This window comes from Eutrema salsugineum, unplaced genomic scaffold, assembly GCF_000478725.1.
Source record: "Eutrema salsugineum unplaced genomic scaffold, Eutsalg1_0 scaffold_2, whole genome shotgun sequence".
NCBI classification, from domain to species: Eukaryota; Viridiplantae; Streptophyta; class Magnoliopsida; order Brassicales; family Brassicaceae; genus Eutrema; species Eutrema salsugineum.
This window is the reverse complement of record NW_006256829.1, coordinates 8,366,929-8,388,480: the sequence shown is the minus strand read 5'-3', so window position 1 is coordinate 8,388,480 and position 21,552 is coordinate 8,366,929. Positions and strand designations below refer to the sequence as shown.

Genomic DNA, 21,552 nt, shown 5'->3' with positions numbered 1-21,552 from the left:
AGATCTTCATTGTTTCTCAAGTTTTCATTAATAGTTGCCAATAATTAAGTACTCGATAATTTCATCAAATAGTTGGCAATCAGTTTTGACATATGCGTGTGAGTTCTCCCTTTCTTATCTTTTTTTTTTTTTGTACTCCAGAAAGACAGTGGCTCTGAAACTCAATTGCCCATAAACACACATCACCAAACGTAGTACTAAATCAGCCATAACAATGTTGGTTCAGTAAACAGACTAAGAATATCTTGACCAAGACACCAAAGGGTTCATAGACTTTGAGTTGCTTGAAACAGAAGCTAACGGTAAAACTCTATGTAGGAAAGCTAGGGATCAAACTTCAAAGGTATAAGATCTCTAGGACTTCTTGAAGGTTTCACATCATCAAGATTCAAGTGGAATGGCTTAATTGGTGTCTCGATGCATTTAGAAGCTAGTTTGGAAGGATAGTATATATATGTTGATGACCCACTTCTCTGTTTTGGATTCAAAGCTGTACTTGTAAATTTAAAAAGAGATTTATCCGATAGGCTCCAATCCAAAGTAAACGAAATCATAACCGACTTGAACCATTCTTCTTCTTACATGCCAAGAATTGATCTCTATTTATCTTTCTCAGTTTTGTTCATTTTGTCTTTGATTTTCTACTCAAAACACAAAAGACACAAACAAAGATGAAGAAAATACACAGATCAAGCTGGATGTTATCAACTTGAATGCAATAAAAAGAAGAGAGGAATCATAATAGATCAAACGACAATGTCTACCAATTAAAAAAAAAGGTCAAATACAGAAACAAAGAAAGAAAAAGCAGCTGTAACAAATCACTTTCTTATTTTATAAACTAGTTTCTTTCTTTCTATTTTTCCTCTACTCACTGGATTTGGACCAAACTTGGAACATAACTGAAATTAAAAGGGAATTCTGATACGTGTGTAGTTTCTACAAAAAGGGATTCTGTGTGATATTTATGAATAGCGTATTCCGTCTTCCCGCTATTTGGCTCAAAACTTGCATTACAGCACATAACCACTTTCTTCTCCTCGTCGATCAAAAAGCTCTTGGGAATGTGAAAATATCCATCAGTAGTAGATATATCCACCGTAAAGGATTTGCTCCACAACACAGTTTCAGTATCAATATTATTATTAGTCACCCACATGTCCATCTTTGATGATGGATCAAAGCTCCGATGTAACAGTGAGAGTTTTTCTTCTCTAACAACTGATAGAGCCATCCCACCAAGATTCTGAAACGTTGGAAGACAAAAACGTCTAAATCTCTCTCTTGTAAAATCAAAACTTAGTATGAATTTGTATTTTGAATTAAAAGCAAGCCAGTAAGTATTTCCCTTCAAAGACACACCCTTTGGTGATTCTATATAGCAGTCAGGAGCAACGACATCAAGGGCCCTCCATGAATCAGAGCTAAATTCATAAATTTCAGACCCAACAACTTTGTAATCTTGTTCATAAGACCTTAAAATTTTGTAGCTATTCCAAACTTCGTTGTTGTCGTAACCTAGAGAAAATCTAGACCATCTCTTGCGATTAATTTTGGGTTGGATCCATCTGGTTTCCCCCAAACACGGATTCCAAATCAAAAGTCCATCGTAGTTGGTATTGCATAACAACAAACCGCCACAGTGAAAACCTCCGTATAGGCATACTTGTTCTAAATCAGAATGAGAATCTTTTAGGCCAAGCCGAACATTAAACTCTCTAGATGGATCAGCAACGTTGGGACTGATGCTCACTAAAAAAATTGTAGAGTTCTTCAACATGAAAGCCATGGGCTGCTTTGCAGCTTTACGAGAGTGCTTCTCAATGAATCTCCTGTCTTTGAATAAAGCGTTCCATCTTTTGCAAGTAGCCCGTAATCTTGTTAGAGATGCGGTTGGAACCCTAGATAGTATTTCTTCTACCAAATCCAGCGACAAATCGGACATTATTATTGTGATCTTCCAAGGAAGAAACTCGGTGGCTGGATATTAGGGTTTTGTTTGTTTTCTTTTCACGTTTGCCTTGAAGCAGTCTTATATAGACAAACGATTTTTCCTTACTACTCTACTCTTACCTTTGTCCTATGTGGCTTTGTTTATTATTTTTTTCTTTCAAAATTAATACTTTGATAAAGGAAACGATTTTTCTCTCAGCTCTTATATGAATATCTGGGTTATATCAAATATCAAGTAATCATCCCAGATTTTCAGCCCAGATAGTCATATAAGAGCTGAGAGCTTAACCAATATTATAAAATCATCAATACTTTTTGGAAAGAAATATTTTAAATCAAGAGCGATTTTTGATTTATATTAATGATTTACAACGTAGGACGCGTTGAGAGCTCTTAAGCAATAATATAAATCATCAATATACAGCAATCTTGATTTATATATTGATGATTTTTGATGATTTATACTTAAGCAAGAGCGAGTGTTCGCTAACCAATATTATAAATCATCCTCCTGATAGTCATATACAGCCGGCTTAGAGGGAGTATTACTTAATTAGATTAAAGAAACTTTGCCAAAAGATCATATTAGTAAGGAATTATAATTTTAAGTGAAAACATGTTACATTTTTTTTTAATAATCCATCTAGTAGACAAATTAATTAATTAGATTAAGGAAACTCAGTAATATATAGTGCATCTGCATGTCTCTTAATTCATAACGTGAACTATATAGGGAAATTAATATAAGTGAAATATTTCCAAGCAATACATACATAACCACCAAACCTTATAAAAAAACTAACCTAATAATCGCCACATATATATATATATATATACTTAATTTTCTATAAATAGGCATCGTCACTCCAAATCTCAACAGTTTCTCTCATTCTTTTACACTCTATAATTTCCAGAGAGAATTCAGTTCCGTAGAATTAACGTATACTATGGAAAACAACGACGGCGATAACGTTTCCAAGCACGGAGAATTTCTCAGTCGCCGTTTCGCCGACGCAGTAGCATCCATCGAACAATCTTTAATCAACTCATTTCGCTCCGCCGCCTTAACGCCTCAAGAAACGGACGAGTGTTTGCAGACGCTGTGCAACTTGATGACTATCGGCGAAGAAGACGACGCGGCTCCGTTTGAAGTTCTGATCTCGAAGCTAGACAAAAGAGATCTTCACAAGATGGCCTCGCTGCTGACGTCAGATTCCGATCACTACTTCTTGGAGATCGCAAGAAACTACAACGGCTCCACACGCTTCGGGAATCTCCTCGGGAAATCAGACGACGCGGACACGTTGTTCTTCGCTGCTATCTTGTGCCAATTCTTGCACCTCATGAAGGACGAGAACGCGTCCTACGTCGCGATTCGAGGGTTGCGAGTTTTCACCCAGGAGAAGAAAATCGCAATGTGCGGCCACATTCTCTTCCACGCGCTTGACCTTGCGTGTGACGGACATGGCTGCGACGTTCTCAACGGATTCATAACCTACACGGACCAGCCTTTCTTCAGAAACCAGCTGCTAGACATAGTTTCGTCTAACGCACTGTGGCTAAGCAACCATGCTTCAATTTCAGGGAACTTGGTGGTGCAGCACGCTCTTAAACTGAATGACTCGCGTTGCACGAATAACATTGCTGTTAGCCTTCAAGGCCATTGCGTTGATCTTTCTTATTGGAAGTATGGAAGCTACATCGTGGAAAAATTACTGGAGAAGGAGGAGTCGATGGATGTGGTGGTTATGGAGCTTTTGGGGTGCAATGGAAACAAGTTGATGAGGCTTGCGAGTCATAGGTTTGGGAATTTCGTGGTGGCCAAGGCACTGAGAGTCACGCAGAATGAGATGAACAGGGCTCATCAGTTTTGGGGTTTGGTGCATAAGCTCATGCCTTATTTCCAATTCTTTCGTAGGTCTCGTATAAGCAACATTGCAGCGATCTTGGGATCAGTTCTTTAAATTTTAGTATCTTAGCTTGTCTCTATCTAGTTGACGTAGTCTAGTAGGAAATCATATGGGCTGATCAGTTCTTTAAGTTTTTTTTGTTGCTTAGTTATCACTTGTAATGAGATTTGTCTCTAATGGATTGTAAACGATCAACATTCTATTGAATACAACGTTTGTTTTTTTTTTTTTTTTTTAAAAACTGAAAATCTATTGTTTAACCAGACCAGTTTTCAATTAATTGCATTTCTGAATAAACTATCCATTTTAGAGATTCAACCAAAAACGGCAAAAAAAAAAAACAAAAATTCCGAATAAATCAAGAATGTGTAGACCAAAAAGCATGTTGGTGGATTCAATCATTCACAACTGTAGAGCTTATTTAACGTATACTAGCGTATGGGAACAAATGAGAGAGGGAACAAAAGGGAATCAATCCATTTGAAACCTATGGGGGAAAAGACTGAATCAACAAAGTAAAATTTGCACTGTTCAAAAGTTGTGAAAAACAAAAAGAGAGATCAACAGTATCCAGAATTCTCTCTTTCACGTTATTAGAATAGGTTTGAAAGACGAAGCAATCACAATAGTTTCCATAAAGACCTTCTCCTTCTCAGCTTCTACATTTCACGTCAAAAGATCACCTGAAATTCAAAACAATCAAGAACAAGTGCAGAGAATGGTTAGTGTTAGGAAAACTGTGTAATACTAAATCAATCAAGGATTCAAAACGAGGTTTTTGTGATAATAGGATTTAGAGAATGAGTCTGATCAAACTTTTAAAAATCTGAAGATGAAGTTGGAAAACTCATGTATCGCTCACAATGCATCAAGCAATACCATATACAGAACCAAATTGGCTTAAGAAACAGATGCGGAGAGACATCAAACATTATGCATTATGATTTAGGATAAATGGTAGTTAAGATATTAAGTTAATACGACATCTTTTCTATAAGACCAAATCAAGAACTAAGATTGATGAGGATATGATAAGCAATCCTACGAAATCTAAGTAAGTGGGGGAGAGGAAGGGACAACATATGATTATATTAACAGTTGCTGAGAAATCATATTCAGTTTCTAAATCATTTCCCAAATTGTAAATGAACACTATAAAAATCTGAAATGTGATACTAATGATCGATTGAAAGAGTAAGACATTACCGCCTGTGTTGTTGGACAAACTTCGAGTTCTTTGCGTCTTCCTCTGCAAATGAATCAAAAATTTTGTTTTTTAACCATAAATTAGGGTTTACACAACCATTGATCTGACAACTAACCACGAGACACAATACAGAAGAGATCCTCGTAGATATCTATAAGATCTAATTCCAAGAATACGGAACAATTGAGGATTAGTTCGATCATTTCCATAGAAGATCGGTCAGATCTGAACGACTTACCAGTGAGTCCAGCCGTGAGCTTGGTGATGAGGACGCCGGTTACGGCGAATCCAGTGAGAAACGGCCAACATCGCTTCCATTCTCTCTTGAAGAACACTGGCCATGGATCGAACAACCTCATCTCTGCTCTCTCTCCCTTGGGTCTTCCGGGGAAATTTCTCTCTCGCTCTAAACTTCGGTTGCTGGTGACTGATTCGCGGAGACGATGAAAATGACGACAGATTACTGTGATAGATGAGAGATAGTGGATCCGAATCCGCTATGGATTAATGGGCCATCCAAAATCCGGCCCAAACTAAGTTTTTGCGTTATTTACAATATAATAGCGTTGCGTTTAAAACGCCTCATTACTGCGCCTGCGTTTCCAGCACTCTTCTTCTCACGACGAGAGATTTCTGCATTTCGCTGCCGTATACGGCCGATTTTCCGCCGGAGATTCTTCGTCTTCGTCCTCTCCACAATATCTGAAAGAGATGGAACCCATAATTCTCCCAGATTATGGCTGGAAGGTAATATGGACGCTTGTACTTGCAAAAACAAAATTTTGAAATTTATGATATGACAAAATCCACTAGAACTTGCAGCTTTTCTATGGGTTGTGATTTTAGAGATGGGATAATGGCGTCTTGTCTTCAATTTTTTCTTCGTGTTGATGACCAACTTCTCTTTTTTGGATTCAAAGCTGTACTTGTAAATTAAACAGATTCTATCCGATAAGCTTCAATCCAAGTCAATGAGCACTCGAAAGTCAACTCTCTTTCTCTATGTGAACATTTTCAATTTGTTAGTGTGTTGGTGACTGTAAAAGCTGTGATTGACAGATTCTCTCGGAAATAAAAGAACAAGTTGGCTAATTTTTTGACCAAGAAAACTATAACAGATGTGCTCGCAGGCCAATGTCTCTAATCAAGTTCGTAGCAATAGAAAACACATTTACTTTTTCGTTTCCTTGAAGTTTTTTTTTCCTCATTTCCAGACTCAGGTCATCTTGCCATGTTGTCAGAGGCTTGGCTTGACTTCTTTATACACGCTGAGTTTCTCTCAAACTCGGACATTGGTAAATGTTTCATATCTAAGCAATTATGGATTGTCATTTGTTGCTGCTATTAGGAGCTTTTGCCGTTATTCATGTTGTTCAAGCTCAGGATCAACAAGGTATCCACTTCTTAGTGGTTTCTATGTACATACATCTCTACTTCTTCTTAACGCATCCTTTGAGTCTCAATCATGTTTTTCTTACTTGAGAAAGCTTTCGAGTCTCACTCTTTTCTTAAAAGTAAACCCTTCATGTCTTTTAGCAGGGTTCATCAGTTTGGATTGCGGGTTACCCGTGACTGAACCGTCTCCTTATACAGAGCAATCAACCGGACTACGGTTTTCGTCTGATGCAAAGTTCATCCGGAGTGGTAAAACCGGTAAAATCCAGGCGAATCTGGAGAGTGATTACCTGAAGCCGTACGTGAGGCTGAGATATTTTCCGGATGGGATACGGAACTGCTATACTCTGAGTGTTGAGAAAAACAGGAAGTATTTGATCAGGGCTGGGTTCATTTATGGGAACTACGATGGTCTTAACTCCTACCCGGAATTTGATCTACATCTAGGCCCTAATCCGTGGACAACTATAGATTTGCAAGAGTTTGTGAATGGTACAGTGCGGGAGATCCATCACACCCCAACATCAAACTCGTTGCAGATTTGTCTTGTTAAGACAGGGACAACTACACCGATGATCTCAGCCTTGGAATTACGGCCGTTGGGAAATAATTCTTATAACACAAAGTCGGGTTCCCTGAAACTTTTCGGTCGAATATACGCCAACAAGACAAAAGGCTTTCTACGGTAAGTCAATGCCAACTGTCTTTTTTGTTGTTTTTTTTTTGTGTGTTTTTGGTGGAATCGATATTCAAAGGCTAATACAACATTTGTTCCACATAGGTACCCGGATGATGTTTATGATCGGAGATGGTTTAGTTTTTTTCTGACGAGTTGGACCCAAATTTCCACCACCCTCCAAGTGAGCAATGATAACAGTTATGCTCCACCAAAAATAACGCTTTCAACGGCTGCTACGCCTTCCAATGCCAGTGCGCCATTGACAATCAGTTGGACACCAGATAATCCTGGTGACCAGTATTACTTATACAGCCACTTCGCTGAGGTACAAGATTTACAGGCCAACGGTACCAGGGAATTTGACTTGTTATGGAATGGAGCGGTTACTACTGAAGCTTTCGTTCCTTCAAAGTTAGTGTTAGATACTTTCCTGAATACTTCTCCATTGAATTGCGAAGAAGAGAAATGCATCTACCAGCTAATAAAAACCTCTAGATCAACTCTTCCTCCTCTACTTAACGCTCTTGAGATCTACACGGTTATCCAATTCCCACAATCGGAAACAAATGAAAACGATGGTACGTTAAATTTACTTTCACTGTTCTGCAGATAAGGTCTGTTAGATGAATTTCATATGTTAATTCTCACGTCATTGAGCTTTCCATCAGTGGTTGCTATCAGAAATATCGAAACTGCCTATGGATTGAGTAGAATTAGGTGGCAAGGAGATCCTTGCGTCCCTAAAATGTATGCGTGGGACGGGTTGAACTGTAGCAACACCGATATTTCTACACCTCCAAGAATAACGTCATTGTAAGTCGTAAGATCAAACACACTCATACATACTTATCTTCAGCTTATGTTAATAATCATGCTTTGTATCACCAGAAACTTGTCTTCAAGCGGTTTAACTGGAACCATAGCAGCTGCTATTCGAAACCTTACGCAGCTACAAAAACTGTAAGTATGTCCATTGTTGATCGAATGCAAAATAGTGGTTTTTTCTATGGAAAGTCAACCCAATGACCTTTATCTTACTTTGGAGATAACTTAAGGGACTTGTCAAATAACACATTGACTGGAGGGGTGCCCGAGTTTCTAGCCCAGATGAAATCGTTGGTGCTCATGTAAGTTCAGCATATTTTCTATTACTTGTTCAATTTCTTTCTGTGTCATGTGCCTGTATGTATGAAGATTTCTCTTCTTTAATAGAAACTTAAGCGGGAACGATCTTAATGGTTCCATTCCTCGAGCTCTTCAAAAAAAGGGACTAGAGTTACTGTAAGAAACTTCCCACGTACTTTTAAATATTCCTCAAGTTATTATCCATAGCCATTTTGTGATTTGATGTTTTGAACAACACTCTTCCTCTTGCAGAGTACATGGAAACCCAAGGCTTTGTCTCTCGGGTTCTTGCACAGAAGACTCCAAGAAGAAATTTCCAGTGGTAATTGTTGCATCAGTTGCATCTGTGGTCGTAATCGTTGTTGTGCTGGTTCTTATTTTTGTTTTCAGAAAGAAAAAGCCGTCACCTGTGGAAGGTAATTTGCAGGAGATCTCTCATCAAGATCAACTACAAAAATTCGATGAATATTCTTTCTTACATTGAATCAACTACCTTTTTTTTTCTCTATAGTCTTACAACGTTCACCGAATACGCCAATAGTGAATGATACATATGCTAATTCATCTGAGCCATCAATTGAGACGAAAAAGAGAAGGTTCACTTATTCAGAAGTTATGAAAATGACGAATAATTTCCAAAGAGTTGTAGGTGAAGGTGGATTTGGTGTCGTGTGTCACGGTACTCTAAATGGTTCCGAACAGGTAGCTGTTAAAGTACTCTCTCAATCATCAAGTCAAGGCTATAAGCATTTTAAGGCAGAGGTATGCATAATCTTTCCAAAAAAATATGATCATCTGAATTAGCATCACAAATTTATGTTATCTCTTGTTTTTCTTTCCCATGGCTGATAAGGTCGATCTTCTTCTAAGAGTTCACCATACAAATTTGGTGAGCCTCGTTGGATATTGCGATGAAGGAGATCACTTGGCTCTTATCTACGAGTTTCTGCCAAATGGAGACTTAAGACAGCATCTATCTGGTAAACTTGAATTTCTTCATTATTCAATAATCTAGCTAGACTATGTTTATAACATTCAATATTCAGAAAGAACTAAAGAATCAAACATTCAGGAAAACGTGGTGGGTCCTTTATCAACTGGGGCAATCGGCTACGAATAGCTTTGGAGGCTGCACTAGGTTAGTAACTAAGCTTAGACAATAGAAGTAGCTTTGATTGACTTTTCTTCTGGTGGATTAACAAATAATTACTCCTTTGATTAGGATTGGAATATTTACATTCTGGATGCACACCGCCTATTGTACATAGAGATATCAAAACTACAAACATACTGTTGGACGAACAGTTAAAGGCCAAGCTCGCTGATTTTGGGCTTTCGAGATCTTTTCCTGTTGGAGGTCATGAATCCCATGTTTCAACCGTGATTGCTGGTACCCCTGGATACCTTGATCCAGAGTAAGTATCATTAGTCACAATGTACTGAAAATGAGTTGTCATTTCCTTCTTTAGTGGTCGAAGAGTACAAGTATAACCATGTACTTTGCCTCGCAGATATTACCGTACAAGTCGGCTGGGTGAGAAGAGCGATGTGTACAGTTTTGGAATTGTGTTATTGGAGATGATCACCAACCAACCAGTGATCGACCAATCCCGTGGAAAGTCCCACATAACACAATGGGTTGGGTTTGAGCTTAACCGAGGAGATATTACTAAGATCATGGATCCAAACCTGCACAGGGATTACGAGTCTCGTTCTGTATGGAGAGCTCTTGAACTGGCAATGTCGTGTGCGAATCCTTCTTCGGTGAACCGACCAAACATGTCCCAAGTTGCTAATGAACTGAAAGAGTGTCTTGTGACTGAAAACTCGAGGAGAAATATGGAGTCTCACAGTTCTCCTGAAGTGAGCATGAGCTTTGACACTGGGATGTTTCCCAGGGCAAGATAGGTTTTGCTGGTACACAAGCCAATTACTCAGACTCAGCCGTGTAAAAAGTATGTAAGAGAAACCGGTCCTTTTCGATTTGGCTACTTGTCACGATCATATTCTTTTGTTATGTGGTAATGTTTTAATTCTTTGTAATATGTGCGTGAATCTTGAGTGCAACGCTGTGAAATTCCATGGGATGACTCTTTTGGATTGGATCTGAACCCGTTTTGCTTATAATCACTGTTTGTGATTTTGAGTTTCTTGAAGGAACATGAGCTTGCCACTTAGATGGTTTCCCGGGGAAAAGTTGCTGTAGTTTGTGTAGTAATTAACATGAACAGGGTGTGTCCTCTATTTATTATCTTTAATAGTACACTGTTGCCTACTTGCGGTTCCGAATATGTAATCAAGGAAAAGATATTCTTCATGGACTTGTGTTACATAATTTATTCTCCTTTGATGTAGCAATTTATTCCCTAACGTGCATCTGGGTCTGCTCCTTATTTTCCACTAATAGTGATGTTGGAGCATTGTTGTCCTCTCAACCCTTACTTTTTCCCCCATTGACTTGACAAAGTCTTTTATATTACAGTATGAGTTGGGTTTTTCTTATTTTTGGCTACTCTTATCCTTCTTCTCGTTGCATACTGGAAACACATTGACTTGTCAAAGTCTTTCGGGTTGTGTGTTATTTATTCACTATTTATCTACCACAGCTTATCCTTCTTCTCGTTGCATACTGGAAACACACTATTTAGCCACTGGATTTCTCTATTTTTCCTTGGGGGTTGAGAGAATATGGAGAGTTCTCTTGAGCTTTTGTTGGTGCTCATTGCAACTATGGCCATCATTCATATTGTTCAAGCTCAAGACCAAGAAGGTATCTTATCTTTTCTATATACAGCCTTCCTACGTCTTCTACAAACGTTTTTTCTTTCCTTGAAATTTTGTTTTAACATTATGTTTTGGTTCTCAAAAGTGCACTGGTTTTTATGGTTAGTCTTTACCATGTGTGTTAACAATCAACAGGGTTCATCAGTTTGGATTGCGGGCTACCTGCAAACGAACAGTCCCCTTATTATCAGACTTTTACCGGGCTGCGCTTCTATTCCGACGCAACATTCATCCAAAGTGGAAAAACTGGTAGAATCCAAACGAATATGGAGAAGACATTGTCGAAGCCATACAAAACGGTGAGATATTTTCCAGATGGGATAAAGAACTGCTACAATCTGAATGTTACAAAGGGGCGTCGATATTTGATCAGAGCTTCATTTGCATATGGAAATTACGATGGTCGTGACATTAAACCGGTGTTCGATGTTTATCTTGGACCTAATCTATGGGTAACGATAGATTTTGAAACACAGGTGAACAGTCAACAGACAGATATTATACACATCGCAACATCAAACTCGCTGCAGATTTGTCTTGTTAAGACTACCGAAACTACACCGGTAATATCTGCCTTGGAATTACGGCCCATGGGAAATAATTCTTATATCACTAAATCTGGCTCCCTGAAAGGCTACGGCCGATATCTTAGCAAGTCAGGACCTCTGCTACGGTGAGTCAATTTCCACTGAACAATGCTTTTCCTGTTTTATTTTCTGCGTCTCCGTTTTTCTTCTATATATGTTTTTCTTTTGTCATTTGTACCTCTGTACTGTGATTTGTCAAAGAACTTCTTCATATTACAACGGTCCAAGATAGCGTATAAATGATATTGTTCCTTGACTTAATCCATTGCTAAAACAACACTGCTCCCACCCCCACAGGTACTCGAGCGATATCTATGATCGCCTATGGAATTCGTACTTTAAGATGGAATGGACCGAGATTTCCACCGCACTCGACGTGGACAATTCCAACAACTACAAGCCACCGAAAGCCGCACTCAAAACTGCTGGCACGCCTACGAATACCAGAGCGCCATTGACGATTGAATGGAGTTCAGAAAATCCTGATGATCAATATTACTTGTACACGCACTTTGCTGAGATCCAAGAGTTGCAGGCAAATGAAACCAGGGAATTCAATATCCTTTTCAACGGAGAACTTTATTATGGCCCTCTAGTTCCAGACAAGCTAAAAATAACTACTATCAAAAGCCAGTCACCGAAAACTTGCGATGGAGGGAAATGCAGTTTACAGCTGATAAGAACCAACATATCAACTCTCCCACCTCTACTTAATGCTTTTGAAGTCTTCAGAGTTATTCAGTTTCCACAGTCCGAAACAGATGGAAGCGACGGTACGTGACTTTTCTAGGTTATGCATATAAGGTCTATGCTTTATTATCATAGTAAAGAAACAAATCATATATACAATAGTGTACTCAAGAATGAAAACCTTTTTTTATGTCAGTGGTTGCTATAAAGAGTATCAAAGACACCTATGCATTGAGTAGAATCAACTGGCAAGGTGATCCATGCGTCCCTCAACAGCTTAGGTGGGACGGTTTAAACTGCAGCAACACGGATACGTCCATGCCACCAAGAATCACTGCTTTGTACACACACCCGTTCTTTAACATCTTTACTTTCGTAGCAATTGGATCATTAACACTTTGAATGTGGTTTTGAACATTTCCCTAGAGACTTGTCTTCTAGTGGTTTAACTGGAACCATAGCAGCTGCCATTCAGAATCTTACCCAATTAGAAAATCTGTAAGTACATTACTATTGTTGACTGAACGCGAGAGAATTTGGGAATTATATGGATGCGAATAAATGTGATAAACCTTCATATTATTATTCTCTCTTGTAAACATTAGGGACTTGTCGAATAACAACTTGACTGGAGGGGTGCCGGAGTTTCTAAACAATATGAAATCGTTGTTGGTCATGTACGTGTATCTCAACAAAATTTTGTAGTGCTTTTAAAAACCTCACCTGAGACCATGGTATTTTGAAACAGAAACTTAAGCGGGAACGATCTTAATGGTTCAATTCCTCAAGCTCTTCAAAGGGAAGGACTAGAGCTAGTGTAAGAAATTTTGCACATAGCTTTTGAAGTTTTCTCAGTATTATCCACAACCCCTTTGTACACTTGATGTCTTCAGCCACCCTTTTCTCATTGTAGTGTTGAAGGAAACCCAAGGCTTTGTCTCTCTGGTTCATGTAGAAAACCATCTAAGAAGAAAGTTCTTGTGCCAATTGTTGCATCAGTTGTTTCTGCAGCCATTTTCATTGCGGTATTGGTTCTGTCTCTTGTACTCAGAAAGAAAAAGTCAACGACTGTTGAAGGTATTTGCAAGATAAGCAACAAATAAGAAAACTATAAAAACTTTTGAATGTTGTTGCTTCTTTACATTGAAAGAAGAGATTCAAAAAAAAAAACGATATGACAGATGAGAATGTTCTTACTCTTATATACAGGTCTACAACTGCCACCGAGGACGCCAATGGACACATTTGCTAATTCGCCTGAACCTTCATTTGATCAGAAAAGCAGAAGGTTCACGTATTCAGAGGTTATCAAAATGACAAATAACTTCCAAAGAGTTTTAGGTAAAGGAGGGTTCGGCTACGTGTATCACGGTACTGTGAATAGTTTCGAACAGGTGGCAGTTAAAGTACTCTCACAATTTTCAACTCAGGGCTATAAACAATTCAAAGCAGAGGTATTCTTAGTACTGCAACCTTCTGAACTAAACTATATGATCTGCTTTTAACATCACAAAAGTTATTGACTTCTTTGTTTTCTTCATATCGATGCCTTAGGTTGATCTTCTCCTTAGAGTTCACCATACAAATTTGGTGAGCCTCGTCGGGTATTGTTATGAAGGAGATCACTTGGCCCTCATCTACGAGTTTCTGCCTAACGGAAACTTAAAAGAACATTTGGCAGGTAATATTTCTAGTGACTGTTTTCTAATTCTTGAAACTTGGAAAAAGGAACTAATGATCTAAATTAGATATACAGGAAAAGGAGGTAAATCCATCATTAACTGGGGTATTCGACTACGAATAGCCTTGGAGGCCGCGCAAGGTTTGTACCAAATCAAAACGCCTTAGAGCAAGAATTGGTTCAATTGGCTTTACGAAAAATCCACTGATTTAGATGACTAAATATCATAGGATTGGAGTACTTACATAGTGGATGCACACCGCCTATGGTTCATAGAGATGTCAAAACTGCCAACATATTGCTGGACGAGAATTTCAAGGCCAAACTCGCCGATTTTGGGCTCTCAAGATCTTTCCAATTTGGTGGAGAATCTCACGAGTCAACGGTCATCGCTGGTACTCCTGGATACCTTGATCCCGAGTAAGTAGCTTTCACATCATCACTCCATTTGTGTTGAATCTATCTTCCTTTTTCAACGATGGAAATCATATAAATATCTCACGTATGCCCCATGCAGATACTACAATTCAGGTCGGTTGGGTGAGAAGAGTGATGTCTACAGCTTCGGGATCGTGTTATTGGAGATGATCACAAACCAACCTGTGATCTCTGAAAAGTCTCACATTACACAATGGGTTGGTTATAAGCTTAACCGAGGTGATATAAATGGGATCATGGATCTAAACCTTTGCGAGGTTTATGACACTAATTCTGCATGGAGAACTCTTGAGCTGGCCATGTCATGCGCGGATCCTTATTCAGCAAACCGACCAACCATGTCCCATGTTATTCACGAGCTAAAAGAGTGTCTTGCGTGTGAAAACTCGAGGATAAGTAAGATTGGAGGCTTGGGAACCCAAGAGGGAACCCAAGAGATGAACATTAGCTTGGACACTTCTGTGTTTCCTGGGGCAAGATAGTTTGTGGAGCAACCGATCACGACCGTGTCATTCCTTACGCTTATGTTTTATGTGCTTAAGATGTGCTTGTGGTACCAACATATATAATATGGAACTTCAACTATGGAAGTATTGCTTTGCACTATTTTTAATGATTGAAATTTTCTGAAGAGTGAACCATGATTTAATCGTAAAATAGTTTTTTAGAGTATCGATTAAACTTGTAAATGTATGTATTAGTTTGATCGATGAAAGGAACACATATCAACATTTGTCACTAAACATAAAAATTGGGTCTCAAAACACTTAGAAAACTGAAGGCGGCGATCCATAAAACCAATAGTAGAATGGGCTAAACTTAATGGCCGAACAGGATTTTGTTGCACTGTGTCTTGTGTGTAGCAAAACAAAAATAATATCCGCTGCCGGGCTTCGAACCCGGAACATCAATGACTTGATTTTAACCTTTGTGCTACAGCGGAGCTTGTTGCAGTTGATGAATGGTATTTATATCTAACCTTATGTGTAACTGTTAATTAAAACAAACTAAACCAAAGCTAAATTACAGTAATTCCGCGGCTGCGTTTCTACCGCTACAATCGTTTGATTGCTCGAGAGAGAAAATGTCTTACCGCCGGGAGCTGCTGAAGGCGAAACGCTCTTCACTTTCTCTCGACGGGAGGTCTCGCCGCCGTAGACGGCCGTTTTAAAAACGGAGATTTTTCATTTCCCGACTTACCGATGCCGGCTGAGGAGAAAGATGAAAAGAAGCAGGTTTCTCTCGGATTTGCTGCCTGTGAGTTACCTGAGCTCCCAAGTTCCTTTTTAGAATTTCAACTTTTATTTATGAGTTGTGACTACAGTTCCTCTTCTGAAATTGTTTCTTCTTATAACGAATATGTATGGGTCTAAGCTGTATTCACGAATATGTATGGTGTCTTCTTATATCTTTTTGTGTGATTGATATATTTCTTTGGAATTAGTGAGAGCAGTCAAACAAAGAAAGCACATTCATTCTTGTTGGACTTTGTCTTAGATAATTGAGTCTCCTTTGCTGAGAAAATGTTTCTCTTTTATTCATATGTGTATTGGGAAGCACGAACAGGTCATTTTGGTTTCACCATCGACTTTTCATAAATCACTTTTTTTTTCCATTCTCTGGTTTCTTTGTATTTGTTCTTACTCCTTTGAGTGCCACGCCGTGAAATTTCTTTAAATGATAAACAGATGGTGAGAAATTTGAGATAAACTTCTCTACTCAGGGCACTTAGTTGGACTGTTGTTCGTCCTAATCAAAACCTTTTCCTCTGTTCTTCTTGTTCAAGCTTAATCCTCCTTATAATGATCAATCAAAACCGGTTTACGTTTCTCCTCAAACAGAAGGTTCATCCAGAGTGGAAAAACCGGTAGAATCCAAAACCGGTTTTGCATGTCACATTTCGCGTTGACATGTCATATTTCTCTGTTTCTTAAGGTTGACTTTTTGGTTCGTTGTAATATGTGGTTTGACTGTGAGTGTGACGCCGTGAAGTTTCATGAGATGATGATTGATTACTCTTTTTGGATTTGAAACCCGTTTCGGATTTGGATCATCGTAATCATTGCCCTTACAAACCCTAATTTCAAGCTTGAGTCCCGACTCTCAAGCTTTTGCTTCTCAACTTCACGACTTTCACCAATCAAAAGTCAACAACCGTTTACTATTTCGCAGGTTTCTTTCGTGCGTCATGGTGCTCGAGTCTAGTGACTATTAAAGCCAATATCTTGTTGCGTGATTGATACATTCTTTGGAAGTAATATACTAAAGCAAGTTGCATTTTCTGACCAGGAAACTACAACTACAGACTGAGATATACATGATTACATGATTGTGATGTTGGAAGTTGGAACATTTTTAAGGTGAATATAGCATTAAAAAGAAAAGAACACGGACATTTTTCACTAGCCTTTTAACCGTTATTCATCTTGTTTAAGCTCAGAATTGATTGTTATATAAAAGTTGTTTCTTCATGCTGAATTACTTTTGTTGGTAATTTAGTCAGTATATAGATCATTGTGTGCCTAATGATCAGGTCCACTTTTACAAGTCAACGACCATTAGAATGTCAACTCTTTCTGAACATTTCTTCATGCATCATTGTTGCAAGTCTGGTGGTTATTAAATCCAATATATTTTCTTCTGTGATTGACGGGTTCTTTGGAGGTAAAATGCTTTATTGTCTGACCAAGAAACTTTACCGATGTCCCATTCCACAAATGACCCCAATCAAGTTCATAAAAGTGATGTTATTTGGAACATTCTTATCCTTCTTCTTCTTCTTCCCATGGTAAAGTTTCACTAGAAAACACATTTACTCTTTCTTTTCATTGACTTGAAAAAAAGTCTTTGCTTTTAGTTTCCATTTTGAATTTGCTTATATATTCCCCTGTTATCTTCCACAGCTTGGGTAAACGTTTTCTTGATTATTCGTTTGTAGGTAAGAGAAGATGGATAGGTCTCTTGGACTTTTGTTGCTGCTCATCGCAACTTTTGCCATCATTCATATTGTTCAAGCTCAGAGCCAACAAGGTATCCACACTTTAACTGTCATATTTACATAGGTGTATTCTTTCTTTCCTCTTAACCATTTTGGTTCTTATCCGTTCTCTCTTTTCAACGATGAATTTTGTTCCATGTCGCTTAACAGGGTTCATCAGTTTGGATTGCGGGCTACCCGCAAATGAACCGTCTCCTTATAAAGAGGAGACAACTGGATTACATTTCTCTTCGGATGCAACATTCATCAAGAATGGAAAACCTGGTAGAATTCAAGCAAATCTGGTGAGTAGACTCCTGAAGCCATACACAACGCTGAGATATTTTCCAGATGGAACACGGAACTGCTACAATCTTCGCGTAGAGAAGGGAAGAAATCATCTGATCAGGGCTAGGTTTCTGTATGGAAACTATGATGGCCTTGACAATAACCCCACCTTTGATCTGTACCTTGGACCTAATCCATGGGCCACTATAGATTTGCATAAACGAGTGAACGGTACACGAGAAGAGATCTTTCACATCCCAACTTCAAATACGTTGCAGGTGTGTCTTGTCAAGACTGGGATGACTACACCGTTGATCTCAACCTTGGAAATACGTCCCATGGGAAAGGATTCTTATGAAACTCAGTCTGGTTCTCTGAGTCTTTTCTTCCGGATAGATCTTAGCGAATCAAAGACTAGCCTAAGGTAAACTCAACTTCAACTTAACAACATCTCTTGCTTTTTGCTCTGTTTTTGTGGCTCTGTTTTTCAACTTAACCCTAACATTTGCTCTGTTTTCCTCTGTTTTTGCTTATTTCACTGCTAAAACATTACTGTTTCCACCCTCTAGGTACCCTGACGATGCCTATGATCGCCAATGGACTGCTTACTTTCAGAAGGACTGGACTCAGATATCCACCACTAGCGATGTTGGAAACACCAACGACTATGATCCACCAAAAGCCGCACTTGCAACTGCCGCCACACCTACTAATGCCAGTGAGCCCTTGACGGTTGAGTGGAGTAACTCAGAAAAACCTGATGACCTATATTACGTGTATAGACACTTTGCTGAGGTCCAAGACTTGCAGGCTAATGAAACCAGGGAATTTCACATGGAATGGAATGGGGAACTTATGTTTTCTGACCCTGTAAAACCTACAAAGTTAGAGATACTTACTATGTTAAGCGTGACTCCAAGAACTTGCGATGGAGGGGAATGTAGTTTTCAGCTGAAAAGAACCAACAGATCAACTCTTCCACCTCTACTTAACGCTCTTGAAGTCTTCACAGTTATTCAGTTTCCACAGTCTGAAACACATGGAAACGATGGTATGTGTCAGTGTGTTTCAACTTAAAGCATATAAGATCTGTTCTTGTGTATTTTTATTTCTAACATCTTGAAAATATTTGTGACAGTGGTTGCTATTAGAAACATTGAAGCCACCTATGGATTGAGTAGAATCAACTGGCAAGGCGATCCATGTGTCCCTATAAAGCTTAGGTGGGACGCTTTAAACTGCAGCCACACGGACATCTCCACACCACCAAGAATCACTTCTTTGTAAGTCATAAGTTCACTAATACACATGGACGAACACTCGCTCTTCAAGATCTGTTAGTAGTCATGATCATTAACACTTTGAATGTGGTTCCGAAATTTTTTTAACAGAAACTTATCTTCAAGTGGTTTAACTGGAAACATAGCAGCTGCCATTCAAAACCTTACACAACTAGAAAAACTGTAAGCTTGTCCATTGTTGATTCAAGGCCAAAAAAATTGCTATAGAGTTGGATGTAATTTCATATTTTATTCTCTCCTTGCAAACTTTAGGGACTTGTCGAATAATAACTTGACCGGAGAGGTGCCGGAGTTTCTAGGCGACATGAAATCATTATTGGTCATGTAAGTTTTCTTAAGCATATTTCCTAATGCTTTTCCAGTTCCACTTTGAATCCATCTTCATTGCTCTTTCTATGCAGAAACTTAAGCGGGAACGATCTTAATGGTTCAATCCCTGAATCACTACAGAGGAAAGGACTCGAGCTACAGTAAGAAACTTCCACATACTTTTGTCAACTTTCCTCTGTTATTGTCCAGAACCCTTTTATTGATTTGATGTCTGGAATCAACACTTGTCTTCTTGTAGTCTTCAAGGAAACCCAAGGCTTTTTCCCTCGGGTTCACCCACACCCACAAAACGACATGGCAAGAGCGTTCTAGTTCCAGTTGTTGCATCAGTTGGCTCTGCAGCCATCCTCATTGCTGCGCTGGTCCTTTTTCTTGTTCTCAGGAAGAAAAAGCCGTCCACTGTTCAAGGTATATATGCAAGAGAGACATGTCAAAGGTGAAAATTGATAAATCTCGTGAATATGTTTTTTTTGCTAACACCTAAATTCTGGTCTAACAGTTGTTCAGCCGCCACCGAATAGGCCAACAGAGAATGTTCCATATGCTAATTCTCCCGAGCCATCAATCGAGATGAAAAAGAGAAGGTTTACTTATTCAGAGGTTATGAAAATGACGAATAACTTTGAAAGAGTCGTAGGGGAAGGAGGATTTGGCGTTGTGTGTCACGGTACTGTCAATGGTTCTGAACAGGTAGCTGTTAAACTGCTATCTCAGTCATCAACTCAAGGATACAAAGAGTTCAAGGCAGAGGTATATGTAGTACAATCTTTCCAAATGGTATATTTTTTTAACAGCACAACAGCTTATGGATTTCTTGTGTTTCTTCGCATGAGTGCATTAGGTTGATCTTCTTCTGAGAGTTCACCATACGAATTTGGTTAGTCTTGTCGGTTATTGCGATGAAGGAGACCACTTGGCCCTCATCTACGAGTTTGTACCCAATGGAGACTTAAGACAACATCTATCAGGTAAAACTTTTCTAGTGGGTAACATTTATCATGAGCTCATAAAAAAATTCTTCTTTTTGATAACTCAAAAAGGATCTAATGCATGATCTAATACACAGGAAAAGGAGGTAGATCCGTCGTCAGTTGGGGTATTCGGCTAAGAATAGCTGTGGAGGCAGCACTAGGTTAGTACTAAGTTTATTTTTTGGATAAAGAACTAGTATTTCTTGGATTATTCGAGCATAAACAATTAAAATAGAGAAATCATTGCATAGGTTTGGAGTACTTACACATTGGATGCACACCACCAATGGTTCATAGAGATGTCAAAACTACAAACATATTATTGGACGAGCATTATAAGGCCAAACTCGCTGATTTTGGGCTCTCAAGGTCTTTCCCAATTGGAGGTGAATCTCATGTGTCGACAGTGATTGCTGGTACTCCTGGCTACCTTGATCCTGAGTAAGTAGTGATACCTAAACTTTACAATTTGCTAAATGTTGTTCTCTTCTCCAATGCTTGAAGAGCTTACCATGTTCTCCTCTCCAATGCTTGTAGGTATTACCATACAAGCCGGTTGGGTGAGAAAAGTGATGTGTACAGTTTCGGCATTGTGTTGTTGGAAATGATCACAAACCAAGCCGTGATTGATCGAAACCGCAGAAAGTCTCACATAACACAATGGGTTGGGTCTGAGCTTAACGGAGGAGATATTGCAAAGATCATGGATCCAAACCTTCACGGTGATTATGATTCTCGCTCTGCATGGAGAGCTCTTGAGCTGGCAATGTCGTGCGCAGATCCAACTTCAGCAAAAAGACCAACCATGTCTCATGTTGTTATCGAACTAAAAGAGTGTCTCGTGTCTGAAAACTCGAGGAGAAATATGAGTCGAGGCATGGATTCACTGAGTTCCCCTGAAGTGAGCATGATCTTCGATAGTGGGATGATTCCTAGGGCAAGATAGTGTGCGCTGCAAGTAATACGTCCAATAATGAAACCAGTCAACGAACTTGTGGCTTTGACCTGTCGTGACCTCTCTTTGTATTTAATTTTGAGTGCTGGTACGTACTTTTGTTATTGTGTTTTTAAAATTTTTTAGTTAAAACATAAAATAATTACCGTATCGATGGTAATGTATATTTGGTGCTAAAGGTATGTATTGTATTTTATAAAGGGAAAATAAAATGTTGGAACCCCGTTCATATACAAAAACTCGTTGATGTAAATTTGTTGATATATAACGGTCTAGGGTGG

The 21,552-nt window shown here is 38.9% G+C and overlaps 6 protein-coding genes across 11 annotated transcripts; 4 read left to right on the top strand and 2 right to left on the bottom strand.

Moving 5' to 3' along the window:
- Positions 1 to 871: 871 nt before the first annotated feature.
- LOC18019341 (putative F-box protein At3g22710) lies at positions 872 to 2,475 on the bottom strand. The gene is made up of 4 exons (XM_024156739.1): positions 2,445 to 2,475; positions 1,753 to 1,980; positions 1,397 to 1,611; positions 872 to 1,348 (listed from the first exon to the last, which is right to left on the bottom strand). Exons 1-4 carry the CDS (start codon positions 2,473 to 2,475, stop codon positions 872 to 874), a joined length of 951 nt encoding a protein of 316 aa, XP_024012507.1.
- A 425-nt stretch (positions 2,476 to 2,900) lies between these two features.
- LOC18019340 (pumilio homolog 18) lies at positions 2,901 to 3,917 on the top strand. The gene has a single exon (XM_006400873.2). It carries the CDS (start codon positions 2,901 to 2,903, stop codon positions 3,915 to 3,917), a length of 1,017 nt encoding a protein of 338 aa, XP_006400936.1.
- Positions 3,918 to 5,065: 1,148 nt separating this feature from the next.
- Positions 5,066 to 5,509, bottom strand: LOC18019339. Its single transcript, XM_024156315.1, has 2 exons — positions 5,309 to 5,509; positions 5,066 to 5,112 (listed from the first exon to the last, which is right to left on the bottom strand). The coding sequence occupies exons 1-2, from the start codon at positions 5,427 to 5,429 to the stop codon at positions 5,066 to 5,068; spliced, it is 168 nt and encodes a 55-aa protein (XP_024012083.1). The 5' UTR covers positions 5,430 to 5,509.
- A 154-nt stretch (positions 5,510 to 5,663) lies between these two features.
- On the top strand, positions 5,664 to 10,712 carry LOC18019338 (probable LRR receptor-like serine/threonine-protein kinase PAM74). Of its 5 annotated transcripts, none has more exons than XM_024155827.1 (14): positions 5,664 to 5,817; positions 6,285 to 6,365; positions 6,610 to 7,150; positions 7,247 to 7,722; positions 7,813 to 7,957; positions 8,033 to 8,104; positions 8,200 to 8,271; positions 8,357 to 8,425; positions 8,522 to 8,685; positions 8,781 to 9,031; positions 9,123 to 9,249; positions 9,342 to 9,407; positions 9,492 to 9,684; positions 9,781 to 10,711. In XM_024155827.1, exons 2-14 carry the CDS (start codon positions 6,302 to 6,304, stop codon positions 10,175 to 10,177), a joined length of 2,637 nt encoding a protein of 878 aa, XP_024011595.1. In that variant the 5' UTR covers positions 5,664 to 5,817; positions 6,285 to 6,301; the 3' UTR covers positions 10,178 to 10,711. The 5 variants fall into 5 exon arrangements, with proteins under 5 accessions (XP_024011595.1, XP_024011593.1, XP_006400934.2 ...); XM_006400871.2 differs by having other exon boundaries at positions 5,679 to 5,817; positions 6,285 to 6,463; positions 9,781 to 10,710; XM_024155826.1 differs by having other exon boundaries at positions 5,679 to 5,817; positions 6,285 to 6,463; positions 6,607 to 7,150; positions 9,781 to 10,710.
- A 163-nt stretch (positions 10,713 to 10,875) lies between these two features.
- Positions 10,876 to 15,084, top strand: LOC18019337 (probable LRR receptor-like serine/threonine-protein kinase At5g59680). 2 transcript variants are annotated; one of them, XR_002899563.1, is made up of 13 exons: positions 10,876 to 11,039; positions 11,189 to 11,726; positions 11,938 to 12,413; positions 12,527 to 12,671; positions 12,757 to 12,828; positions 12,936 to 13,007; positions 13,079 to 13,147; positions 13,244 to 13,407; positions 13,540 to 13,784; positions 13,885 to 14,011; positions 14,079 to 14,152; positions 14,242 to 14,431; positions 14,529 to 14,815. XR_002899563.1 is itself a non-coding variant. In XM_024155829.1 (13 exons), the coding sequence occupies exons 1-13, from the start codon at positions 10,958 to 10,960 to the stop codon at positions 14,929 to 14,931; spliced, it is 2,649 nt and encodes an 882-aa protein (XP_024011597.1). In that variant the 5' UTR covers positions 10,876 to 10,957; the 3' UTR covers positions 14,932 to 15,084. The 2 variants fall into 2 exon arrangements, 1 of the variants encoding a protein (XP_024011597.1); XM_024155829.1 differs by having other exon boundaries at positions 14,087 to 14,152; positions 14,529 to 15,084.
- A 504-nt stretch (positions 15,085 to 15,588) lies between these two features.
- On the top strand, positions 15,589 to 21,279 carry LOC18019336 (probable LRR receptor-like serine/threonine-protein kinase At5g59680). Its single transcript, XM_006400868.2, has 14 exons — positions 15,589 to 15,706; positions 17,388 to 17,479; positions 17,598 to 18,138; positions 18,284 to 18,765; positions 18,853 to 18,997; positions 19,106 to 19,177; positions 19,268 to 19,339; positions 19,417 to 19,485; positions 19,584 to 19,753; positions 19,845 to 20,095; positions 20,187 to 20,313; positions 20,412 to 20,477; positions 20,568 to 20,757; positions 20,854 to 21,279. The coding sequence occupies exons 2-14, from the start codon at positions 17,398 to 17,400 to the stop codon at positions 21,260 to 21,262; spliced, it is 2,676 nt and encodes an 891-aa protein (XP_006400931.1). The 5' UTR covers positions 15,589 to 15,706; positions 17,388 to 17,397; the 3' UTR covers positions 21,263 to 21,279.
- The last annotated feature ends 273 nt before the right edge of the window (positions 21,280 to 21,552 follow it).